At 33.5% G+C, this 23,258-nt stretch overlaps 4 protein-coding genes and 3 pseudogenes across 6 annotated transcripts; 4 read left to right on the forward strand and 3 right to left on the reverse strand.

Moving 5' to 3' along the window:
- Positions 1-1,852: 1,852 nt before the first annotated feature.
- LOC107012802 (mitogen-activated protein kinase kinase 6) lies at positions 1,853-5,083 on the forward strand. Its single transcript, XM_015212729.2, has 8 exons — positions 1,853-2,048; positions 2,157-2,241; positions 3,018-3,152; positions 3,653-3,877; positions 3,967-4,149; positions 4,384-4,607; positions 4,698-4,743; positions 4,841-5,083. Exons 1-8 carry the CDS (start codon positions 1,975-1,977, stop codon positions 4,931-4,933), a joined length of 1,065 nt encoding a protein of 354 aa, XP_015068215.1. The 5' UTR covers positions 1,853-1,974; the 3' UTR covers positions 4,934-5,083.
- A 213-nt stretch (positions 5,084-5,296) lies between these two features.
- Positions 5,297-7,473, reverse strand: LOC107014248. Its single transcript, XM_015214101.2, has 3 exons — positions 6,043-7,473; positions 5,730-5,936; positions 5,297-5,636 (listed from the first exon to the last, which is right to left on the reverse strand). The coding sequence occupies exons 1-3, from the start codon at positions 7,417-7,419 to the stop codon at positions 5,406-5,408; spliced, it is 1,815 nt and encodes a 604-aa protein (XP_015069587.1). The 5' UTR covers positions 7,420-7,473; the 3' UTR covers positions 5,297-5,405.
- Positions 7,474-7,760: 287 nt separating this feature from the next.
- LOC107013651 lies at positions 7,761-9,792 on the reverse strand. The gene is made up of 3 exons (XM_027915493.1): positions 8,417-9,792; positions 8,123-8,332; positions 7,761-8,043 (listed from the first exon to the last, which is right to left on the reverse strand). The coding sequence occupies exons 1-3, from the start codon at positions 9,284-9,286 to the stop codon at positions 7,813-7,815; spliced, it is 1,311 nt and encodes a 436-aa protein (XP_027771294.1). The 5' UTR covers positions 9,287-9,792; the 3' UTR covers positions 7,761-7,812.
- Positions 9,793-10,064: 272 nt separating this feature from the next.
- LOC114076524 lies at positions 10,065-10,899 on the forward strand (annotated as a pseudogene).
- Positions 10,900-13,090: 2,191 nt separating this feature from the next.
- On the forward strand, positions 13,091-15,545 carry LOC114076525 (annotated as a pseudogene).
- LOC107013652 lies at positions 15,545-17,191 on the reverse strand (annotated as a pseudogene).
- A 3,076-nt stretch (positions 17,192-20,267) lies between these two features.
- Positions 20,268-21,791, forward strand: LOC107012545. Of its 3 annotated transcripts, none has more exons than XM_015212415.2 (4): positions 20,268-20,420; positions 20,654-20,812; positions 20,901-20,967; positions 21,057-21,791. In XM_015212415.2, exons 1-4 carry the CDS (start codon positions 20,314-20,316, stop codon positions 21,345-21,347), a joined length of 624 nt encoding a protein of 207 aa, XP_015067901.1. In that variant the 5' UTR covers positions 20,268-20,313; the 3' UTR covers positions 21,348-21,791. The 3 variants fall into 3 exon arrangements, with proteins under 3 accessions (XP_015067901.1, XP_027770931.1, XP_015067902.1); XM_027915130.1 differs by having other exon boundaries at positions 20,269-20,420; positions 20,627-20,812; XM_015212416.2 differs by having other exon boundaries at positions 20,279-20,420; positions 20,614-20,812.
- Positions 21,792-23,258: the final 1,467 nt, after the last annotated feature.

The following is a 23,258-nucleotide window of genomic DNA, read 5'->3' on the forward strand; positions in this document are numbered from 1 at the left end:
TAATGTAAGGGTCTCCTGGTTTCTCCTATCACAGTGAATTGTTCACATTTGTACATGTTGATTACATGCATTATGTAAATATTGTTTTTGATAAAGTAGGATAATGACCTCCATTCCTTTCTTGGTAACATTAGCTCCAATTGTTATTGGTTCTTAATTTCTAAGCCTAGTTGCTTCTGTTGATAAAAAGGAGTTGATATCAAATGTGATGAAACTTATTTTAGCAAATTTATCAGCTAAATGAAAGAAAAAAAGATGAAAAGTAACTTACATAAGCAAAACTGATATCTGGGAAGGCCGTAGACGGCATCTTTTTTCTCCCATTTCTTTGGGCATCCCATCACTTCGATTGGGATATGGAGGACAACTAAGTTTGTGTTTATTCATGTGATCTATAAGGTGTTATTTGGTTAAGTATGACATTTTTTCTTTATATATTCTTCTGTGCTGCATCACTCCCTCTCTTACCTTGTAAAGACTGTTCTTGGATTAGTTTCATTGAAGTATTTTATTGACAGATGATTGCGAGACTTGAACTCGCTGTTTGCTCTGGTATAACATTGAAATGTGTGAAAGACCCTTTAAAAAAGTTAAAAGATTTCGTGAGGTGGGCACTTTTATTTATTTTTTGGCTGCAGCAATATGTCTAGATATCGTATGCTGGGTTGAACAGTCATAAAGAGCCAATTAACACTAAGCAAGCTGTGCAATCTGCAAGTGGACACTGGCAAGTTGATGACATTGTCACGGTGGAACTTGTCTATAAAACCTTATTTGGTGAATAGGTGTTTTGTGATCAATATGCAATGGATGTGTAATGTGTTTGATCTATTGTACATCATGTGCAGGTGGTTCATCTCTCTACATATGACTTCATCGAGAAGAATGCTATGGTTTTCGTACCAGAAGACTTGGAAAGTTGCTCCAAGCAAAGGATTGCTTTTATAATCGAGAGTTGATGATGGACTCTCTTCTACCTTCTTCACTTAAAACACCAAGCTTTTTGTCATTCGAATGGCTCCAACCAAATGCATTTCAAGTTTACAATGAAAGATCAGCTGGGAGAATAGTCACGCCGTTTAGGCTAGCACTAATGTTTGGCTTTCCCTTGTGTTGTTTACAACTATAAATAAATACACCATTTACCTTACACTTGGCTACAGCACTAATATTTTTAATGATTTGGTAGCTGGAAATTGATGGATTTCAAGCAATCTCTATTTGAAACTCAACACGCTTTGGTTTAATCCAACTATTTGGGCTGGCCGGATGGAGAATATCATGGGTGAACAGGTTATCGTATTCTCGTGCAATTCAAACTACATGCATCAATATACGCATCGAATAACTCTTCCTTCGAAAAATTATACATTCAAATAAAAAGAAATCACTTGATTTTCATTGAAAAAATCAGCTATATTAGGAGTAACAATTAGGTAACATATGNTATGTTGTTATAGTAATTTTTCTTAGTCTTGTTTAGTTTCTACCCTCACACCCATTATGTGTGGTTCTGGGTTGTGGTTTGGCTTACCTACTGATGGGTTATAGTAGGTGCCTTCATGGCTCGAGAAATTGGGTCGTGACAGTATGTTTCTAACAACATTTAGGTGACATATATTTTTCTAAAAGGTAGAACCCATCTCAACGTTATTATTATTATTATTATTTTTTAAAAAAAGGGGATTAAATAGGGATATAATTGGATAATTTTAATAGTTGAAAGATATTTTTAACTTTTTCGTTTAAATAATAAAAAAAACAAAGGATTACTGATTGTTTTGTTTTGTTTTTATTCAAAAAAATAAAATAAAATGTGTAGAATAAAAATTCAAACCTGTCAGTAATAGAAATAGAATATAATTTGTTGGCATTTGTCTGAGTTTGAAAATCAGTGGTTATTTGGGCGGTCCGTTTCACTTTTCAAATTCTTAAATCTCCACTTCCCCTTTCAAACCCTAGTGGATCAAAATTATGAAGACGGCGAAGCCATTGAAGCAGCTTAAGCTCTCTGTACCCGCTCAAGATACTCCCATTTCCAGCTTCTTGTAAGTATCTTTCTTAGTCGTTACCTCGAATCTACTTGTAGTACAGCTTTTTTGAAAAAAATCCCATTTATTTAGTGAAAAAAAATGATGTTGATACTATTGATTCAGGACTGCGAGTGGAACGTTTCATGATGGCGATTTACTTTTGAACCAGAAAGGACTCAGACTCATTTCTGAAGAGAATGAATCTCTGGTGAGATTTTTCAATTTAACTGATCGAACTTCTAATTTTTGTTTTTTTGGTTTCTATCCTTGTCCGGTAACTGCATTGGAGCCTCATTAACTCGGATTCGCACTGCATAGGGCCCATTTGAGGGAAGCTATCCCTACCAAGGAGTTTTCCTTACTCAGGGCTCAAAACAGAGATAATTTGTTCTGATTTTATTTGCTATTTCCACATGTTGTAGTTTAAGTTTTCGTATTTCGTATTGCATTTACTTTCAGTTATGAAACCAACCTGAGATGTCTTCATTGATGTTCCTTTTTAAGTTAAGCATATTATTTTCAATTGTTTATTTAGCTCTAGTCGCGCATTGGAAACTTCAAGTTTGTTAGCTTTTGTAAATTTGCATACACTTTAACCTGATATTTATTCATTGTTATTCCATTTTAAGCTAGCAGATTATTTCCAATTGTTTATTTAGCTCTAGCCGCCCTTTGGAAACTTACATTTGTTAACTTTTGTAAATTCGCAGATACTTTTGACCTGATATGTCTTCATTGTTATTCTATTTAAGTTGAGCAGGTTCTTTTTGATTGTATATTTAGCTATAGTTGCACTTTGGAAACTTCAATTTGTTAACTTCCGTAAATTTGTACATATCTTTGTCTGATGTTTTATTTCGTCAAATTGAATTTAGCTCCAAGCAAGGATATATATACTTAAATTTTAGGTTAATTCAAAATTTGGTATTGTACATTTCTATGATCTGATGGAAAGTTTCAATGTTTTGTGTGCAATGTTCACAGCCCTCAGAAACTAAGGAGATAGATCTTCAGTTTTCATTGGAAGATCTTGAAACCATCAAAGTCATTGGAAAAGGAAGTGGGGGTGTTGTTCAACTTGTTCGTCATAAATGGGTTGGAACATTGTTTGCTCTGAAGGTCAGTACCTACCAAGCAAGAATGCCTTGGACTTCCTCTTTTCTCCAATTTAATTGGTTTATGATGTCACTGTGTGGTTAGGACCAAGAAGAGTGCAATACTAACACATAGGTCGCTATACCTATCAATATCATCCAATAGTGGCTATGGTAATGATCCTCCATTGGTGAATTGCATAGGAGCAAGCTTTTCTTGTTTAAGGTGTAGCACTCGAAACAAAACCACACTAATCTTAAAAAAGAGTTTTTAATCCCTATTGGAGAACCGTTTTAGCATTTGGAAAAAACAACCAAATAAGCACATTTGTCTTAGTGTCTTGGAATAACAATTTGCAAAATCTTTCATTCCGCGGTGGTGCCATTTGACCCTTGTATCTTGGCCATTTGGTGCAAATTGACCCATTTCATATTTTGTTGCAGTGGTGCGCCGAAATTGTATTTTGATTTAACTTCATCCTGATCACGTCCTTCAATGTTGATGGATGATTGTTTCTGATCCAGGTTATCCAGATGAATATACAAGAAGATATTCGTAAGCAGATAGTGCAAGAACTGAAAATAAATCAAGCATCACAATGTCCACATGTTGTTGTATGCTACCACTCTTTCTATCACAATGGAGCTATATCTCTGGTTTTGGAGTATATGGACCGTGGATCTTTAGTTGATGTAATCGGGCAACTTAAGACCATTCTTGAACCATATCTCGCAGTTGTTTGCAAGCAGGTTCTTGGTTTTCTAGAAACTAATCTTTGAACAAACTTCTGCTCTACCTATTATGAATTTATGCCTCAGCGCTTGATATTTTCTTGCAGGTTTTACAAGGTCTTGTCTACTTGCATCACGAGAGACATGTTATCCACAGAGACATAAAGCCATCAAACTTGCTAGTGAACCACAAAGGAGAGGTAAAAATTACAGATTTTGGTGTAAGTGCAATGCTAGCCAGCTCTATGGGTCAAAGGGATACATTTGTTGGAACCTACAATTATATGGCAGTAAGTCCTCTTCCTACAGCAGTAACGTTGTTTTGTTCTGTGTTTTGATTAATTGCTCTTTTTGATCAAGAAAAGAATTTGCGGTATGTGGGGGAATCAAACTTGCAACAATAATTGCCTTTTATTCTTGTATCACTTCAGCAATCTTGTGAATAATTCCTTCCAGGATTAGTTTTATGATTGAATGCAGTTTAGCAGTAAAGTGACTCATTATTTACCCTGTCCCTGATTAAGCCTGAAAGAATAAGTGGAAGTACCTATGACTACAAGAGTGATATCTGGAGCTTGGGCATGGTCATCCTTGAATGTGCTATTGGACGTTTCCCATACATACAGTCAGAGGACCAGCAAGCTCGGCCTAGCTTTTACGAGCTTTTGGATGCTATTGTTAGCAGTCCACCACCTTCTGCTCCAGTAGATCAATTTTCCCCAGAATTCTGTTCATTTGTTTCTGCTTGGTAAGGAAACAATATCTTTTGCTTATGTGTTTTGGCTAGAATTTTTAATTAATGTTTCTCTAGCTAACTTGCATTGTTTTATTAACACAGCATTCAAAAGGATCCCAGGGATAGATCTTCAGCTCTGGACCTTTTGGTAAGCATAACTCATTGCATCATCCTTCATGTGTTTTCCTTTTTAGTTGCTGTCTGTAAATGTGCAACTCACCACATTACGACAATATCAATTTCAGAGTCACCCTTTTGTTAAGAAGTTTGAAGACAAAGACATTGATCTCAGCATACTTGTCAGTAGCCTGGAACCCCCAGTAAATTTTCCAAGATAAGTTGTTGTCATATATATATTAGTACAACTACTATTACATTGTAGACCTGTAATATCTAGCAGTTTCTGTATGTAAACATCACTTGAGATGAATGAATTACTTAGCAGCATTTTTATCTAATATGAGTTCAATATACTAGTGATTTGTCTCCTCCATTTTCACCTTCCACAGGCGCTACCAGTTCCCCCACCCACCCTGGTTACTATTCCCTTTCCCATATTTGGCATTTTAGATGTTACTTGATTACCATTATTAGTACTGTATCATTTGTAAGCCTAGCTCTTTATGTAATGTTTACCGGAAGGATGTTGCTTTTGAGCCATGCTAATTGCTAACCAAAATTTATTCTGTGAAGAGAACAGGTCAATCAAAAAGACAATAGAAATAATTATTAAAGCTCTGAGCCATGCTAATTGCGGGCCAATATTCATCCTATAAAGGCAAAAAACCACAAAACTAACAAGGGAGTGGCCTAACTATTGATTTTTTGTTTCCAAAAAAATATGAAAGTGAGCTTTGTCAACATCTTTTCGTCTTCTTTGACCTTCCATGGATACAGAGAACTTGATGCACCGGGATGTTTTTTTGTTTCTTCTTCTTCTTCTTTAACCTCAAAATATTTTAAGAAATGGCGCCAACACTTGTCATGAGTACTTGAGCAACAATTGCGATTCCTTCTACCATACAACTTCTTGATTACTCCCTGTTCGAATTTAAATTATTTTCAAATGGGATACAACATTCTTTTACGAAAAAAATGAATCAAACTGAACTGGAAGAAAGGAAAAAAGCTTACAATTGCAGTTGGAGAAAAACTAGTGGGAATTGATAGAGTCAATGTGTTTGGATGAGACATCCAAAGTAAGTTATCAATAATATATCTCATCAAATGTTCCTCTTGATATATGAGTTTGTTCATGTCTACCTTTAAGTGTTTGATATAATGTAGCGGCTGTGTTGGAGCTCGTCCACTTGGCTTGCTACTAGGATGACATAAACTTGTCTTCATACATAGTAAGAAGATGATTCATCAATGGTACATATATAATATATAAAAAAAATTAAAGAGCATAGTTAACAAAGATGATTAATTAAGAGATTTAATGTACCTTAATGCGTATCTCCAATGTTGTATTGTGGTTGCTAAAATTCTCAAGATGACTTCTCCATTTGAGGAACCAAGCTCTTTTCATGATCTCATGAATTTTAGGAACCAATACAATAGTATAGTTGGTCTCCAAAAGTTTTGAAGGAGCTAAATATGGTTGAAATGTTATACCCTTATATTCGAAATAAGACAAATTTGGAGATGAAACTAGAGTTTTTCTTGTACATTCATATATCTTTGGGATGGATAAGATCAATTTTCTGAGCGAAGTTTTGATAGGCTTCCTTGTCCAACAAGGGCCAAGTAACAAAGTTTCAAGATGAGGAAAATCTGAACAGAGATTTCGAGGATCAAGACCATTAGGAAATTTGGTACAATTCAAGTGAAATTCCCGCAACATTTTGCAAGCACGAATATCCATGGTAACAACGTTTTTGAATTCAGGATACTTATTCCGTAAAATGAAATGGAAGACTTGTAACCTCGGGGCAATAACTTGTATGTTTGTAAAAGAAGATGAATCACTAACGTTCACATAAAGCTTCTCCAAACAAGCTAAGTTAGTTAATACTATAGAGTTTATCCCCCAACATTTGACCATACTCAATACTCTAATATTAGGGAACTTATGAATAAATTTAGATAGTGTTTCTTCAGATAAGTTGAACCATTCCAATTTCAACTCTTTCAAAGTGGGCATTGTTACTTCTTCATCACATAACACATGCTTATCAAGATAACATTTGACCAAACTCAGTACTCTAATATTAGGGAACTTATGAATATATTTAGATAGTGTTTCTTCAGATAAGTTGAAATATTTCAACTTCAACTCTTTCAAAGTGGGAATTGCTACTTCATCACATAACACATGCTTATCAAGATAACCTTTATTTAAATGAAGAACATTAAGACATTTCGACTGCAAAATATAGGGAAACTTGTAGTCATATTCAGTAGTGCGAAAATAGACCTCATGGAAATTGTATTCCTCCAACAATTTCGTTAAATGGCGGACGCGTTCGCCATTGATAAACTCAACGTGCAACACTCTTTTCTCAGCATTGATCAACTTGTTTTTAATAGTGTCGATAGAAGAACGGATTGAATCCCGGAGTTCGAATTCGTTAAGTGAGTAATAAGTTGGATTTTTATTGCGGAAAAGACATTCATTGAAGTGGATTTTGAAGTATGTTGGTGTGTTAAGATACCAATTTTTGTTTACAAGGCGTACATGAAACAGGTCATGAAAACTAAGGTAGGAAAATATGTAATGGAGAATATGATGAGGCAATTGTAAGGCTGGATCAACTAAATTTGGTGAATTATCTTCACCTGCAGTCTGAGTAATGATGAAGAGTTCATCTTCATAAGCCATGCTATGGAAACTCAAAACACTAACACAAAACCCTAACTAGGTTTATTTGGAGGAAAATCTATGGTAATAGGTTTATTTGGAGGAAAATCTATGGTAACGATCCCAATATATATGGGCTTTTCTTCTGACAAATTTATTATCTAGATACACGGATAAACTATTTTATTTTATTTTATTTTATAACATATTATTGAACATACAATCAATACCCATATCCCTTAAAACTAGGATTGATTAATTATCTATAAGTATTTTGATTAAAAAGCAAATATATTTCTCTAAAAGAGTATTGAAATTGTTTTCAACTTTTTGCGAAGAGAAGAGAACAAGCACTTGAGCCGTGCTAAAAGCAGATCAGAATTCATCCAGTAAAACAAAAAGAGAGTTGCCTATCTATTGAATTTTCCAAGTGAATGTGAAAATTAACTTGTCCTTCTTCTCATTACTATCTTCTTTGACCTGTCCTGGTCCTAGAGGGACATAGTGAAAGTTTAACACATCGAGCTTTTCTTTTTCTTCTTTCCTTTTAACCTCGAAATGTTTTAAGAAATGGCGCCAACACTTATCTTGTGTACTCCAGCAACAACTGGGATCACCTCTACCAAACAACTTCTTGCTTATTTCCTGTTCAAAATTAAATTTATTTCAAATAACTAGATGTATCATTCTTTCGTTAGCACGCACACATGAAGGGAAAGCTTACACATGCAGTTGGAGAAAAACTAGCCGGTACTAATAGAGTCAATGTGTTTGGATGAGACATCCAAAGTAAGTTATCAACAATATATCCCATCAAATATGCCTGTTGATATTTGAGCTTGTACATGTCTACCATTAAGTGTTTGATATGATGTAGCGGCTGTGTTGGAGCTCGTCCACTCGGCGTGCCTTTAGGATGTCCACATGAACTTGTCTTCATGCACAGTAAGAAGCTGATTCATCAATATAAATAACAAAAGTAATTAACTAAAAGATTGAATATGGGTGTTAAATGTACCTCTTTGAGAAAACATAAGTCCAATGTTGTATTGTAGTTGCTAAAATTCTCAAGATGACTTCTTAATTTATGGAACCAAGCTCTATTCATGATCTCAGGGACTTTAGGAACCAATACTATATTATTGTTGTTCTCTAAAAGCTCACTTGGAGAAGCTAAATATCGGTGAAATGTTGTATCCTTATATTGGAAAGAAGATGAATTTATACTTCTTCTTGAACATTCATATAATTGTGGGAAGGACAAGATCCATTTTCTGAGTGATGAACCAGAAATATTGATAGGCTTCTCTGTTTGACAAGGTCCTATTAACAAAGTTTCAAAATGAGGAAAATCTGAACAGAAGTTGTCAGGATCAAGACCATTAGGAAATTTCCAACAATCCAAGTGAAATTTCCGCAACATTTTACAAGAACGTATATCCATGTTAACAGGTACAACATCTCTGCTTTCATATCTCCGTAAAACGAAATGGAAAACTTGTAAAATTGGGGCAACAATTTGTATGTTTGTAAAAGAACAACTGAGGTGTACATAAAGTTTCTTCAAACAATCCAACTTAGTTAATACGATAAAGCTTAGCCTCAAGCAAAATATCAAACTCAATTCTCTAATATTAGGGAACTTGTTAATAAAAATGGATAGTATTTTTTCAGATGACAAAACGCCTTCCAATTTCAACACTTGCAAAGAGGGGATTATTTGTTCACCACGTATCGCATGCTTATAAAGTCCACAATTAGTTAAATGAAGAACAGTAAGACATTTCGACTGAAAAAAACAGGGCAAATAGGAACAAAACCATGGAACCTTTAATAACTCAATTTTCAAATAAACCTCATGGAAATCGTTTCCGTCGAGCAATTTCATGATATCGTGGATATCCCCGTGATCATTGAATGGAACACGCAATGCTCTTTTCTCAGCATTAATCAACTTACTAGAAGAACGAATGATTTCCAGTTATCGTAATGCGAGTATGTCGTTGGATTTTTTTCACTATAAACGGATTGATTATAGTTTAAAGCAAAGTGTGATGGTGTATTATGATGCCATCTTTTGCAGACAAGTGGGATATGAAGCAGATCGTGAAAATTAAGGCAACAAAAAATGGAATGAAGAAGATGATCAGGCAATTGTAAAGTTGAATCTACTGAATTTGTTAGGATATCGTTAATTGTTTGAGAAATGAGGAAGAGCTCATGACCATTAGCCATGACTGAAACAGTAAGACGGTAACACAAATCTAGGTTAATGGGGAAGAGTTATATGGTAATTTTGAGCCCAATTAAATATATGGGCTTCACAAACAAGTGATTGCACCGATAATGTATCTATTATGTATATGTATCAATGATTGTATTTATATATTTGCATGAAATTTGTATTCAATTGAATCGAATTAAAACATTTGTATATCAAATCTCTCTCACTCACTTTATACGATACAAATACATTGTTATTTGTATAATTTGTGTTTGTTAAGTGAGAAAGAGAGAGGACAAAAATATATGTATTTGTATAAAGTGCGGAAAAAAAAAGAGATTCAAGTGTGAAAAACGAAATTTTCTGAATGACAATATGTACATTTATTTGAATTAATTAATAACTCTAACCCATCATTTTTTCAATAATGTCTGTGCACACTTGTTGCCGTTTCAGTTTACACACCATGGCTTATGGTGAAGAACTCTTTTTCATTTCTCAAACAGTTAAAGAAAATTTCAGTAGATCCAACCTTACAATTGCCCGATCATCTTCTCTATTCCATTTTTTTCCTGCCTTAATTTTCACGATCTACTCCATGTCTGCCTTGTTTCCAAAAAAAAATGGCATGTTTCACACTTGGCTTTAACCTTTGATGAATCCGTTTTCGGTGAAAAAAATCCAACTACATACTCGAATAACGAGTTTTGGAAGTCGGTTCGTTTTTCTCTGGATGCTTCTAAAATATAAGTTGATCAATGCTGAGAAAAGAGCATTGCGTGTTCAATTCAATAATGGGGATCTCTATGATGAAATTGCTCGACGGAAACGATTTTCAGGAGGTTTACTTGAAAATTGAGTCATTTGTTCCGAGGTATGGCAGCTATTTGCCCTATATTTTTCAGTCGAAATGTCTTACTATACTACAGTTAACTACTTGTGGACTTGTGTTATGTGGTGTAGAAATAATTCCCTCTTTACAATAGTTGAAATTGGAAGGTGTTATGTTATCTGAAAAATACTATCCAAGTTTATTAGTAAGTATCCTAATATTAGAGATTTGAATTTGATGTTTTCTCGAGGATAAATTGTTAGTATTAACTAAGTTGGATCCTCTGGAGAAGCTTTATATACACCTTAGTCATTTTCATTCTTTTACGGAGATGCAAGTTGTTGCCCCGATTTCACAAGTTTTCATTTCGTTTTGGGGAGATGTTACTCTTAACATGGATATATACTCTTGTAAGATGTTGCGGGAATTTCACTTGGATTGTTGAAAATTTCCTAAAGGTCTTGATTCTGACAACTTATGTTCAGATTTCCTCATCTTGAAACTTTGTTAATAGGACCTTGTCAAACAGAGAAGCCTATCAAAATTTCAGCTTCATCCCTCCTAAAATGGATGTTATCCTTTCCACAACTATATGCATGTTCAAGAACAAGTATAGATTCATCTCCAAATTCAATAGTACCACTGTTAAACTTAATGGGTTTACAAACCATTCTGCGTCTAAATCATCAATAGTACCATTGTTGAACTTAAAAGGCTCACAAACTATTCTACGCCTAAATTAAGAATATATATTTTGTGGACGTTACATAGTATATTTTTCTTAATCTCAAGCACAAAATGAGCTTTTTGTTGTGTCTATCCTTCTCTTTTTTCAGATAGACTATACCTTCGAAGAAATTTTTTTTATTCACTCAAAGAATGAAGTTAGATAATGCAAAATATATGGTATATTTTGCATTTACTCAAAACACATCTTTAAGGCAAAATATATGGTATAATTTGCATTTACTCAAAACACATGTCTTAAGACAATATATAATATAATCTGCATTTAGTCCAAAACACATATATATGTCTTACTACAAAGTATCTCAATTTGGTTAACAGAAAAGAAACTGACCTAACTTACTAAGTGTCAAGTAAATGTGAAATTGAACTTCTTTGTCTCTGCCATTTCATTCGCAACTCGCTCCCTAACCTTGAAATCCTTTAGGAAATGGCGCCAACACTTGTTCTGGGTATCTGCACAACAGTTGCCTTTCCTTCTGCTCATGAGAAACTCATTGCAGATTTCCTGCGCAAATAAGCAAATGATATGAGAAACAATTGAACACCTATATTCAAACTTTCGAATTTCAAATAATTAACAATTTAAAGTATTTTTATAAAATAAAGAATTCTAATAAAATAAAAATTTAATCAACTCTTAAGATTCATATCATGCAATATATAAATTGGGGGGTAAAAGTACATAATTCTTTGTGTGGTGCATTATTAGTACTTATTTATCCACTTGTCATTTTATAGTTATCTCTTTTTACTCGTCCATTTTGACAAATCAAGAAAAAAAATAATTTTTTTGACCTATTATATCCTTAATTAATTATTTTGAAAAAGGTGAATTTTTTAAAATATTAAATTTTTAATTCATCCACTTCATAATGAATAGAAATAAAATGGTAAACACAATAAATGAGCGATATTAAAGTGGAACATTTTTATTCATAACTCTAACTAGAATAGTTTTTTAGAAAAAAATATTTCGGAAGCATGTCATGTTAAATTTTTTTCCTCGTATAACTTATTTGGTACCCTTTAATCACATCTAAAATTAAAAAAAAATCGATTTACTTCATTTTACGGATAAAGTTTCCATTTCATTATGTTTTTACCTTGATTTTGCCGAACATACTTATAGTATAATCTAGCCTTCTACATTTACTAAAGATTTTTAGACATAAGTTATGTTTTTATCTTGATTTCATACTATGTTTATGTTTAACCATTCGTGATCAGGTATAGTACACCCCGACAACATTAACCAACTGAGATGCACCATTAGTAGAAGGCTCAATAGTATGATCTGCAGCTCGATCAGGTGGGCTTGCCAGTTCTAATGCATTAACAATCTTTTTGGGCTCCTTTTACAATGGCCCAAAACTCCGCTAATGACATAAATACAAATCAATTATATCAACACGATAATTATATACAAGATAGGCTAAGCATATACAAATTTTGAACCTACACCATTATAAATCGAATTTTACAACCTCTGCCTAGGGAAAAAGTACACTAGAATATTTTCACAAGGATAGAACATTGGAGAAACAAAAAAATAATCACATTACTTTGTCTCTGAATTAGACCAGAATATATCGTACCCTCAAAGACTGAAACTAATCTCTGTGATTGAGATTCAATAGTACCACAACCACTGTTGAACTTAAAAGATTTACAATGAATTCTAATGGCGCCAATACTTGTTCTGAGTATTTGCACAACAGTTGTATTCCCTTCTGCTGATCAAAAACTCATTACAGATTTTGTGCAAATGATAAGAGGAACTTAGATTTAAAACCTCTAAAGACAAAATGGAAAACCAAAAATTATATCTAAATGTTTGAGATCATTACAAGTGCAAATGACATAACTAGCTAACATTGCTAGAGTCAATGAATTTGGATGAGACATTCAAAGTAAGTTATTAATTGTATATTTCATTAAGTATCCATAAGATTCTTTTGGAACTCGAGCCTTATGTCTAGCTTGAAGTGTTCGATGTGAGGTATCACTTGCGTTGGACTTTGTCCAATTGGTATGCTCCAGAATTTATGTTCTCGTTTGGTCAATTCAGAAAAAAATGTCTTCATAAGGTTTTGTTTGAAGATTTTGTTTTCTTGATTACATTAGCAGAAATTAGCATTGCGAGGAGGGTTATAAAATGTATACATTTATTTGACGAATTTTGGAATGAACGATCTTCTTTCGATTTGTGTATTACTCAAAAGCAAAGTACACAAAAACTTGTCTTCATTATTCATGCATTGTAAGAAGATGTTTATAGCCAGTACGATGAAAATAATTGTGATATGTTAACAGATCTAAAGTATGTTTATCTACCTGATCATGAATGGTGAAGGTCAATCCAATACGATTGTTGAGTTTTGTAAGATGACTTCTCAATTGGAGGAACCAAACTCTATTGATCTTCTCAACATGAGGAATCAAAAAATGTTGATGGTGTTCAACAACTTTTGAGTTTCACTCGGAGCTAAAAATGATTTAAATGTTCTACCGACGTATTGGAAAGAACATAAATTTAGAACTAAAACAACACTTTTCCTTGAAGTATTATAATTATACAGTTGTGTGAATATCAAGGTTAATTTCCTAAGTGATGGACTTGAAATTTTGACACACTTAGATATCTCACAAGGATCAAGGACCAGATTTTCAAGATGAGGGAAATCTGAGATGAAGTGTTCATTATCAAAAAATCAACTGGAAATGTGGGACATACCAAGTGAAATTCCCGCACCATTCTACAAGCACGAATATTCATATTAAAGGCAACATTGCATCTATTAAAGTGAACAAAATGGAATACTTGTAAACTCGGAGCAATAACTTGTACGTCGGTAATAGAAGGATAAGAACCTACCAACTGCACATAAAGCTCCGAGTTTACAAGTGTTCCATTTTGTTCACTTTAATAGATGCAATGTTGCCGTTAATGTGAATATTCATGCTTGTAGAATATTGCGGGAATTTCACTTGGTATGTCCCACATTTCCAGTTGGTTTTGATAATGAACACTTCATCTCAGATTTTCCTCATCTTGAAAATCTGGTCCTTGGTCCTTGTGAGACATCTAAGTGTGTCAAAATTTCAAGTCCATCACTTAGAAAATTAACCTTGACATTCACACAACTGTATAATTTTAATACTTCAAGGAAAAGTGTTGTTTCAGTTCCAAATTTATGTTCTTTCCAATACGTCGGTAGAACATTTAAATCATTTTTAGCTCTGAGTAAAACTCAAAAGTTGTTGAACACCATCAACATTTCTTTGATTCCTCATGTTGAGAAGATCAATAGAGTTTGATTCCTCCAATTGAGAAGTCATCTTACAAAACTCAACAATCGTATTGGATTGGCGTTAACCATTCATGATCAGGTACATGAACATACTTTAGATTTGTTAACATATCACAATTATTTTCATCGTACTGACTATAGACGTCTTCTTACAATGCATGAATAATGAAGACAAGTTTTTTCTGTACTGGGCAAACGAGGGCATAAATTGTGGAGCATATCAATTGGGAGAATTCCAACACAAGCGGTACCTCATATAGAACACTTAAAGCTAGACATAAGGTTCAAAGTTCTAGAAGAATCCCATAGATCCTTGTTGAAATATATAATTGATAACTTACTTTGGATGTCTCATCCAAATGTATTGACTATATCAATGTCAACTAGTTTTGCTGCATTTGCACTAGTAATGTTCTCAAACTTATATTTACATTGTTTTCCATTTTCTCTTCAAGGTTTTAAATATAATTTTTCTCATATCATTTGCTTATTTGCGCAGGAAATCTGCAATGAGTTTCTCATAAGCAGAAGGAAAGACAACTGTTGTGCAGATTCCCAGAACAAGTGTTGGCGCCATTTCCTAAAGGATTTCAAGGTTAGGGAGCGAGTTACGAATGAAAAAGCGAGTTACGAATGAAAAGGCAGAGACAAAGAAGTTCAATTTCATATTTACTTGGCAATTATTAAGTTAGGTCACTCTCTTTTATGTTGGCCAAATTGAGATAATTTATAGTAAGACATGTGTTTTGGAGTAAATGCAAATTATACTATATATTGTCTTAAGACATGTGTTTTGAGTAAAATGCAAATTATACATATATTTTGCCTTAAAGACATGTGTTTCGAGTAAATGCAAATTATACCATATATTTTGCCTTATCTAACTTCATTCTTTGCGTGAATTAAAAAAAATCGAATGTATAGTCTATCTCAAAAAAGAGAAGGATAGACACAACAAAAAGCTCTTTTTGTGCTTGAGATTAAGAAACATATACTTGTATGTAAAGTCCACAAAATATCTATTTTTTATTTAGGCGTAGAATAGTTTGTGAACCTTTTAAGTTCAACAGTGGTACTATTGATGATTTAGACGCAGAATGATTTATGAACCCATTAAGTTCAATAGTGGTATTATTGAATCAAGGAAACATAATAGTTTGAGACTTTGAGGGTAAGATTTATTTCTAGTCCAATTGAGAGACAACGTAATGTGATTTTATTTTGTTCTCCAATTTGCTCTCCATGTAAAAATCTTCTGGTGTACTTGTTCTCTCGCCATGACAGAAACACATTTGCCTACGACAAGCATAGGGTTTTATCAGGTTTCTTAATTTCCAATTATGCTAGGATATATTAATGCACCTACTGAAGTAAAAACTCCCCTAGTAGATGGTAAACATCATTTTGATTACTTATAATAGTGTTGATCTTTTTTGATAGTTGTGAGGAAGCAGAAGAGGATTATGCTTTTATTGAAACAATGAATCCAACTTGGAAGCCTCTGCATAAACTTAGTGAGATTAGGGAAAGATTTGTGTACATTCTATCCTCCTCAAATCTCAAAGGCGACGTATGATTTGGGGGTTTTTCTGTCATCTGATTTCAGTTTCCTAGGCCATGCCATGGCTGAGTTCAGAAGCGTGTTTTGCTAATTTGGAAGAAATTGAATTAGATAACGTCCATTTAAATGGAGATACCATGTCAATGATGTATATTAGTAAGTACAATTCACTAGTTAAATGGACGTGAAGATTTAGTGTACCTCTTCACGAACGCATATGTCCAATGTTGTATTGTAGTTGCTAAAATTCTCAAGAAAACTTCTCAACTTGTGGAACCAATCTCTATTCATGATCTTATTGACATTAGGAACCAATACAATATTATTGTTGTTCTCTAAAACCTCACTTGGAGGAGGTAAATATGATTGAAATGTTGTATCCTTATATTGGTAAGAAGACAAATTTGGAGATGAATTTATACCTCTTCTTGAACAATCATATAGTTGTGGGAAGGATAAGATACATTTTCTAAGTGATGAACCTGAAATTTTGATAGGCTTCTCTGTTTGACATGGTCCCAATAAAGTTTCAAGATGAGGAAAATCTGAACAGAAGTTGTCGTGATCAAGACCATTAGGAAATTTAAAACAAACCAAGTGGAATTCCCGTAACATTTTACAAGAGCGTATATCCATATTAACAGGTACACCTATGCTTCATAACTCGATAAATGAAATGAAAAACTTATAAACTCGGGGCAACAACTTGTATGTTTGTAAAAGAATGAAAATAACTGAGCATACATAAAGCTTCTTCAAACTATTCAAATTAGTTAATATGATAAAGCTTAAACTACAACAAAATATCAAACTCAATTCTCTAAGGTTAGATCTATTGAATTTGTTAAGATATCTTCTTTGACTGTTTGAGAAATGAGAAAGTGCTCTTCACCATTAGCCATGGTGTGGAAACTCAAATTGAAACTGAAACGATGAGACGGTAACACGAAACCTATAGATTAATTTGAGTGGGCAGTGAGGAAGGTAGAGTACTCATATGGTAATTTTGAGCCCAGTGAAATATATGGGCTTCAGGCTCAAAATTACCATATGACTACTCTACCTTCCTTATTGCCCACTCAAATTAACCTATAGGTTTCGTGTTACCGTCTCATCGTTTCAGTTTCAGCAACAAGTGTGTGCACCGACATTTTTGGAAAAATTGTGCATTATAGCAAGTTATGAGTACCTGAGCAACAATTGCGATCCCCTCAACCATACAATTGCTTGCTTACTTCCTGTTAAAAATTAAACTATTTTCAGATAAAATATGTATCATTCTTTTACAAAAAAGATAAACAAGGAACTGAACCAGAAGAAGCGAAAGCTTACAAGTGCAGTTGGAGAAAAACTTGTAGATAATTGATAGAGTCAATGTGTTTGGATGAGACATCCAAAGTAACTTGTCAATAATACATCTCATCAAATGTTCCTCTTGATATTTGATAATATTTGAGTTTGTTCATGTCTACCATTAAGTGTTTGATATAACATAGAGAGTGTTTGACATAATGTAGTCCACTTGGCTTGCTCCTAGGATGTCTATATGAAGTACAAATATGAGGATTCATCCATATGTATAAAAATTGAAGAGTATAATTAACAAAGTTTGATTAATGTACCTCTTTACAAATGCGCAGCTCCAATGTTGTATTCTGGTTGCTAAAGCTCTGAATGTGAGGGACCAAGCTCTATGCACCAACCATGTCATGAATTTTAGGAACCAATACAAAATATTATTATAGCTCACAATTCAAATGAAATTCCCGAATCATTTTACAAGCACGGTTATCCATGTTAGTATCAACGGGAAATGAAATGGAAAACTTGTAAACGGATGTATTCGCCATTGATAAACTGAGCGTGCAATACTCTTCTCTCGGCATTGATTAACTATGGAGGGGCAATTGTTACGCTGGATCTACTAAATTTGGTGGATTATTATCTTCAATTGTTTGACAAATGATGAAGAGTTCATCAGCAGCAGCCGTGCTGTGGAAACACAAAACCCTAACTAGGTTGATTTGAGAATAATTTTGAAAGAAAGAATAAAATGAAGCCCATATACGTAAAAGATCATGTTGAGCCCAATTAAATACTCCATGGGCTTCACCGTTTTGCACGGAGCCTCCCCCGAAATAGGACAATTTTTAATGTTTACTATTTTGAGATCTTTAATAGTCCACTTGACCAAATTTTAAATTATTGTTATCACTAATTATAATCATATCTTTATTACTATATTTTGTAAGATATTATATTTATTATATTTAGCGAGGTAATATAATTATTTTATTTGTAATTTCTTAAGAAGTGCGTAAAGTTAATAGTAAAAATACATTGTTAAACATGGAGTAATTTTTATTGTTAGATAGAGTGACTTCTAATTTTTGTCTCCAAATATATATAATTAAAATTTTATTACCCTAAGTTTTAAGTTTACTGGGCAAACTTTTTTATAGGGTATTTACCCCAAAAAAATAAGTTGCAATCTAATTCGCAATTCAAATCTTTTCTTATTTAATTTTTCATAAAAAGTATATAGTCCATCTTTATAATTTTAAATCAATAACGATAGTGATGATTATAGCTGCCAATATGGGCTAACTCACTCCATTCAGGCTAAATTCATACAGGCTTTGATATTTTACGGGTCAGGCTGGGCTAGCCCATTTTTGGCGTGGACCAGAAAATGATCGGCCCAACCCATAAGTACGTGGGCTACAGCCTTGACGGGCCAGTCAACTTTTTTAAAAAAATTATATTTTTTTATAATATTCAATTAAATTTTAAATTATAATTTAAAATATTGTCATAAATATCGACAAAATAATATTACATGATGTTAATGTTAGTACTTGTTAATCAAATCAAAATAAAATTATTTTTATAATATTTATTAGGGATAATTTCAGAAATTTCCATGTTTCGCTCTATAACACTCATCTCCTCTTTGGTTTACGATATTACGTCTACCTCCCTTATTTTCATTTACTTGTAACCATTCTTTAAACCTATTTAAAATAAATATAAATTAATATATTTCTCAAGCCCATCAGACCAACAGACTTATTCAGGCCGGGCTAAAAAAATTTTTTCTTAAATGGGCTCCAAAATTTTTAGCACAACCTTATTAAATTTTAGGTTAGGCCAGCCCGGCCCAACGGGCCTAGCCCATATTAACAGTTCTAGTGATGATTATCCACTTTTCTTTTCTTTTTTTGTAAATCTTTATCTTGTATTATAATATTTGTCTCTAAAGTAACTTCAACTACGTTTTAATTTTACCGGACAAATCTTTTTATAGGATATTTATCAAAAAAAAAAAGTTTAGTGTTATCTAATCCGCAATACAAATCTCCATGAAATGTGTCCATATTTGAAAATCGAATCAACAATGCTAGTGATTATCCATGTTTTTTTAATTTTTATCTCATATTTTATATAATTTAAAAATTTAATTAATTTGAATTCACTAATATTTCCTTCTTATCATCAAGAAGTAGGGCTGGGCATAAACACCGAAAAACCAAAACACCGTATCGAACCGAATTTTTTTGATATTTCGGTTTCGGTTTTTTGGTTTTCGATTCGGTATTCGGTATATGTTTTTGTATTTTTCGGTATTTCGGTTCGATTTTCGGTATGTGATTTTGTGTAATTCGATATTTCGATTTACCGAAGTATATTATATTATAATATATATTTATATTATATTAATTATTAACATTAAATAATAAATATTATAATTTAAAATAAAAAATTTAAAAGTAAAAGACTTTTTGATATAACTATTTTTAGCCCATTAAGTTGAAAATCAAACAAAAAAATTTGTAAATTTTTAAAAGCCCAACTAAGCAGGCCCATTAAAAAAATCGAAATAACAAAACCGAACCGAAATAATAAAAACCAAACCGAAATAATAAAAACCGAACCGAACCGAAATATTTCGGTTCGGTATTCGGTACACAATTTACAAAAACTGAAAACCGAAAAAACTCGAACCCGAACCGAAATACCGAATGCCCACCCCTATCAAGAAGAGATTTTATATTCCAAATTGAATTGTTATATTTTTTTAAAAGTATAATTCATACGAATTTGCTTATGTTTATTATGCTTATAAAAAAATATTTATCATTTCGCCTCTATTTATAGGGTATATTTGTGATTATCCCACGTGCTACACACTAAACCGTACGGAAATTTTATTTTTAATGTCTCTTTTGTTGTAGGAATGGTGTGTCCCTTGGCTCCTCTATTTTTTGGTTCGTCATCCTCTTTGTTCACCAAAAATCTCTCTCCTCCATTTTCGCCTTTCACAGGCGCCACCCACACACACAGGTAACTCTCTCTCTCTTTCTAATCCTATTATTTTTCCATAATTACATGCTCCGTTTTTGTTAGCTCTTTCTTTTATCATCATCATGTTTATATTTAGTAATATCAAATACATATATGTGTAAAAACTATGTGTTCATAGGTATTATCATAGAGATCTCAAGTGTTTGATATACTATATTCTTCTTTGTTACAGATCTGTTGTGCAAAAACGAAAAAGGAAAAAAAATGAATAGGTGTGGTTATCAGCAAAAGGCCTTGATGGGTGGTTGTGTTGGTGTTGGAGAAATTAGACGGGGAGATATTTCTGTTTCTGATGGTCTTGTTTGTCCCAAGCCTCGCCGGAATGGGCTTTTCAATGAACCTATCAAACCTTCTCGATTCCTCCAAATCAAGTAGGTTTATATAACTTTTTTTTGTTTGCTGTTTTAGTTTCTCCGTTTTCCCCCTTTTGTTAATTTGGTTTTGGTGTTTCTCTTGCAGTAATCAGCAACCGGAGGGTTGCGATTTGAAAGCCGGAACTGAACTTCTGGATATCATCCTCAGCAAGGTAAAAAATTTATGCGTTTTATGATCTAGTTTGTGATGTGAACTGATTGAAATTCATATTGATGATTTTTTATTTTTTTTGGTAAACAGGGGAATTTCGATATGGAAACGCCCAATTTTGATATGGCTTCATCTCCACCGTTTTTTTTCGGATCTCCACCGAGTAGGGCATCGAATCCCCTGATTCAGGATTCGCAATTCAGCAACAACAATTTTGTTCCTATACTAGCAATTCCAGAAGCTGCACCTTCTCCGCCACAATCTTCTGCTTCCACTCATAAGAGCGGAGGAGGCTGTGCTCCGGTGAAATTCGGGATCAAGCCAGCTACTGTGAGGATTGAAGGCTTCAATTGCCGCAGCAGCATCTCTGCTTTCGCTTAGGTAAAACCAGAAACCAACCAAAAACAATAAAAATGTGAGATTTTTGGGATGAGGTGAGTTACCATAACGAATTCGTTTTAGTCTGTGTACATATAGAGTGAAAAAAAGAGAGTCATCATTCAACTCCGGTTTGTGAATATGTTTACTAGGTGATGAATGAGTGTTCATTTGATATCGGAAAATAAATACTTTTAGTATAAACCCAAAGAAGAGCAATAAATCAAAAGATTGTTCTCTTTCGTTTGGGGATTAATTAGGGTTCTTATTTAGCATTAGGCTAAAGTTTGTATTGAGTATCTACTGTAGTGTGAGAGAGTCTAAAAGAAAGACTTGTTCTTTTGTAACGGTAAAGTTTGTCACTCTTATCCTTCATTGTAATTGTAATCTGAAGGAGTAATGAAAATGGTCTAATTCTTTATAGCAATATACTAATTTCTTTGTCAATCTTTGATCATCAATGATGTAATTTTAAAGTATTAATGTTTAGTCATATGAAAAGTGCGTTATTATCGCCACTAACTATGTGATTCAGCTTGAAGATTTTGTACTTATCTAATTAGATTTGTTTGGTGTAAAGAATTGTTGAAGATGGCAAGTTGTTTGAGGAAAAATATTGAATTTTCATGTGAAAGATGGACCCTCACCTAAGATTAAGGGAAGAATAGGTGGTGTGGGGTATTTGTGTTTTGCAGATTGTTGTATTTTAGAGATGGAAGAGTCATATTTTATTGATTGCTGACTAGTTGCTAGGCTGGCTTTTGGTCATGTGTTGGGTACCACTTTGCTAACAAATACACACAATAAAAGAATGGCATATTGGTGGCCCATGCACTTTCCAAGAAGTGTCCTTTTCCAACTATCGTGCACATAACAAATTGTGAAGAATGCCGTGTGCCGACCATGAGTCGCCACTGTTCACCAATGATAATATCCTTGCCATGTGTTTGCTTTTTTGGATTATGGCTTTAACCCGGGCCATCCCTGACTCATCATCAAGGCCTCGTAGCAGGCAGCATGTTAGTGTTATCCGAAAATTCCCCTTTCATCTTGTTGCCACATGCAACATGTTTTTAGCTGTCGAGTTCATGATCTTGACAATCACAGGTTATAACAACATACTCGATCTTATGAGTTAGTTGTTTGCAGAACTTACTTGCACCAACATCACATACTCAATGTGATCTTATAAGTGAGGTGTTTCAGAAGTATGTTTTTGCTTGTTGTTTTACCTTTTACTTTTTTCGTCTTTCTTAATGACAACTACATAACCAACCACCAAATTACCCTCCCCCACTCCTTTTTTTACTTCTAATTATTCTCAACTTTTTGAAAAAAAAATAAAAAAGATATTACTCAAAATGGTGGCAAGCATCAAAGCCTTTTGTGCTGTCAAATATGGAGGACAGCATCTACAATTATTTGGTTCAATAATTCGTCTTCTGTTTGCTATATTTTGAAACTTGCTGTGCATAGACACTTTTTCGTTTCTTTTCTTCCTTTTGAGCGAATATTTTCATTTTCCAGAGGAGAATGACTATAATTTATAGTTCTTAATTGTTATGTGTCAATCGTTCCTCTGATTTGTTACAAAGAGTACTGGTAATGGTTTATAAGTCGAACGGGTAAGTAGTCTTTTGGATCTTGGCTACTTTACTAGGGAAAACTGTTGAACCAACAAAACTTGATGTGGAAAAGGTGAAGCATTTATACTGATACAGAATGTGATTATTGAATTATTGGCTACAAATAGAAAAAGAATTATGCATACACTACACTTGCAAGACAGCTATATCGTGGGCAAGAATTTGCATCCACGCCTATAAAGAAGTGTCCATAAATCCTACAATAGTACTAATTTTGCTTTTACTTGAAACATTTTGCGGGCTAAATTCTTTGTGCATATGGAGTGGG

The sequence above is a fragment of the Solanum pennellii genome, chromosome 3, assembly GCF_001406875.1.
Source record: "Solanum pennellii chromosome 3, SPENNV200".
In the NCBI taxonomy this organism is placed as follows: Eukaryota; Viridiplantae; Streptophyta; class Magnoliopsida; order Solanales; family Solanaceae; genus Solanum; species Solanum pennellii.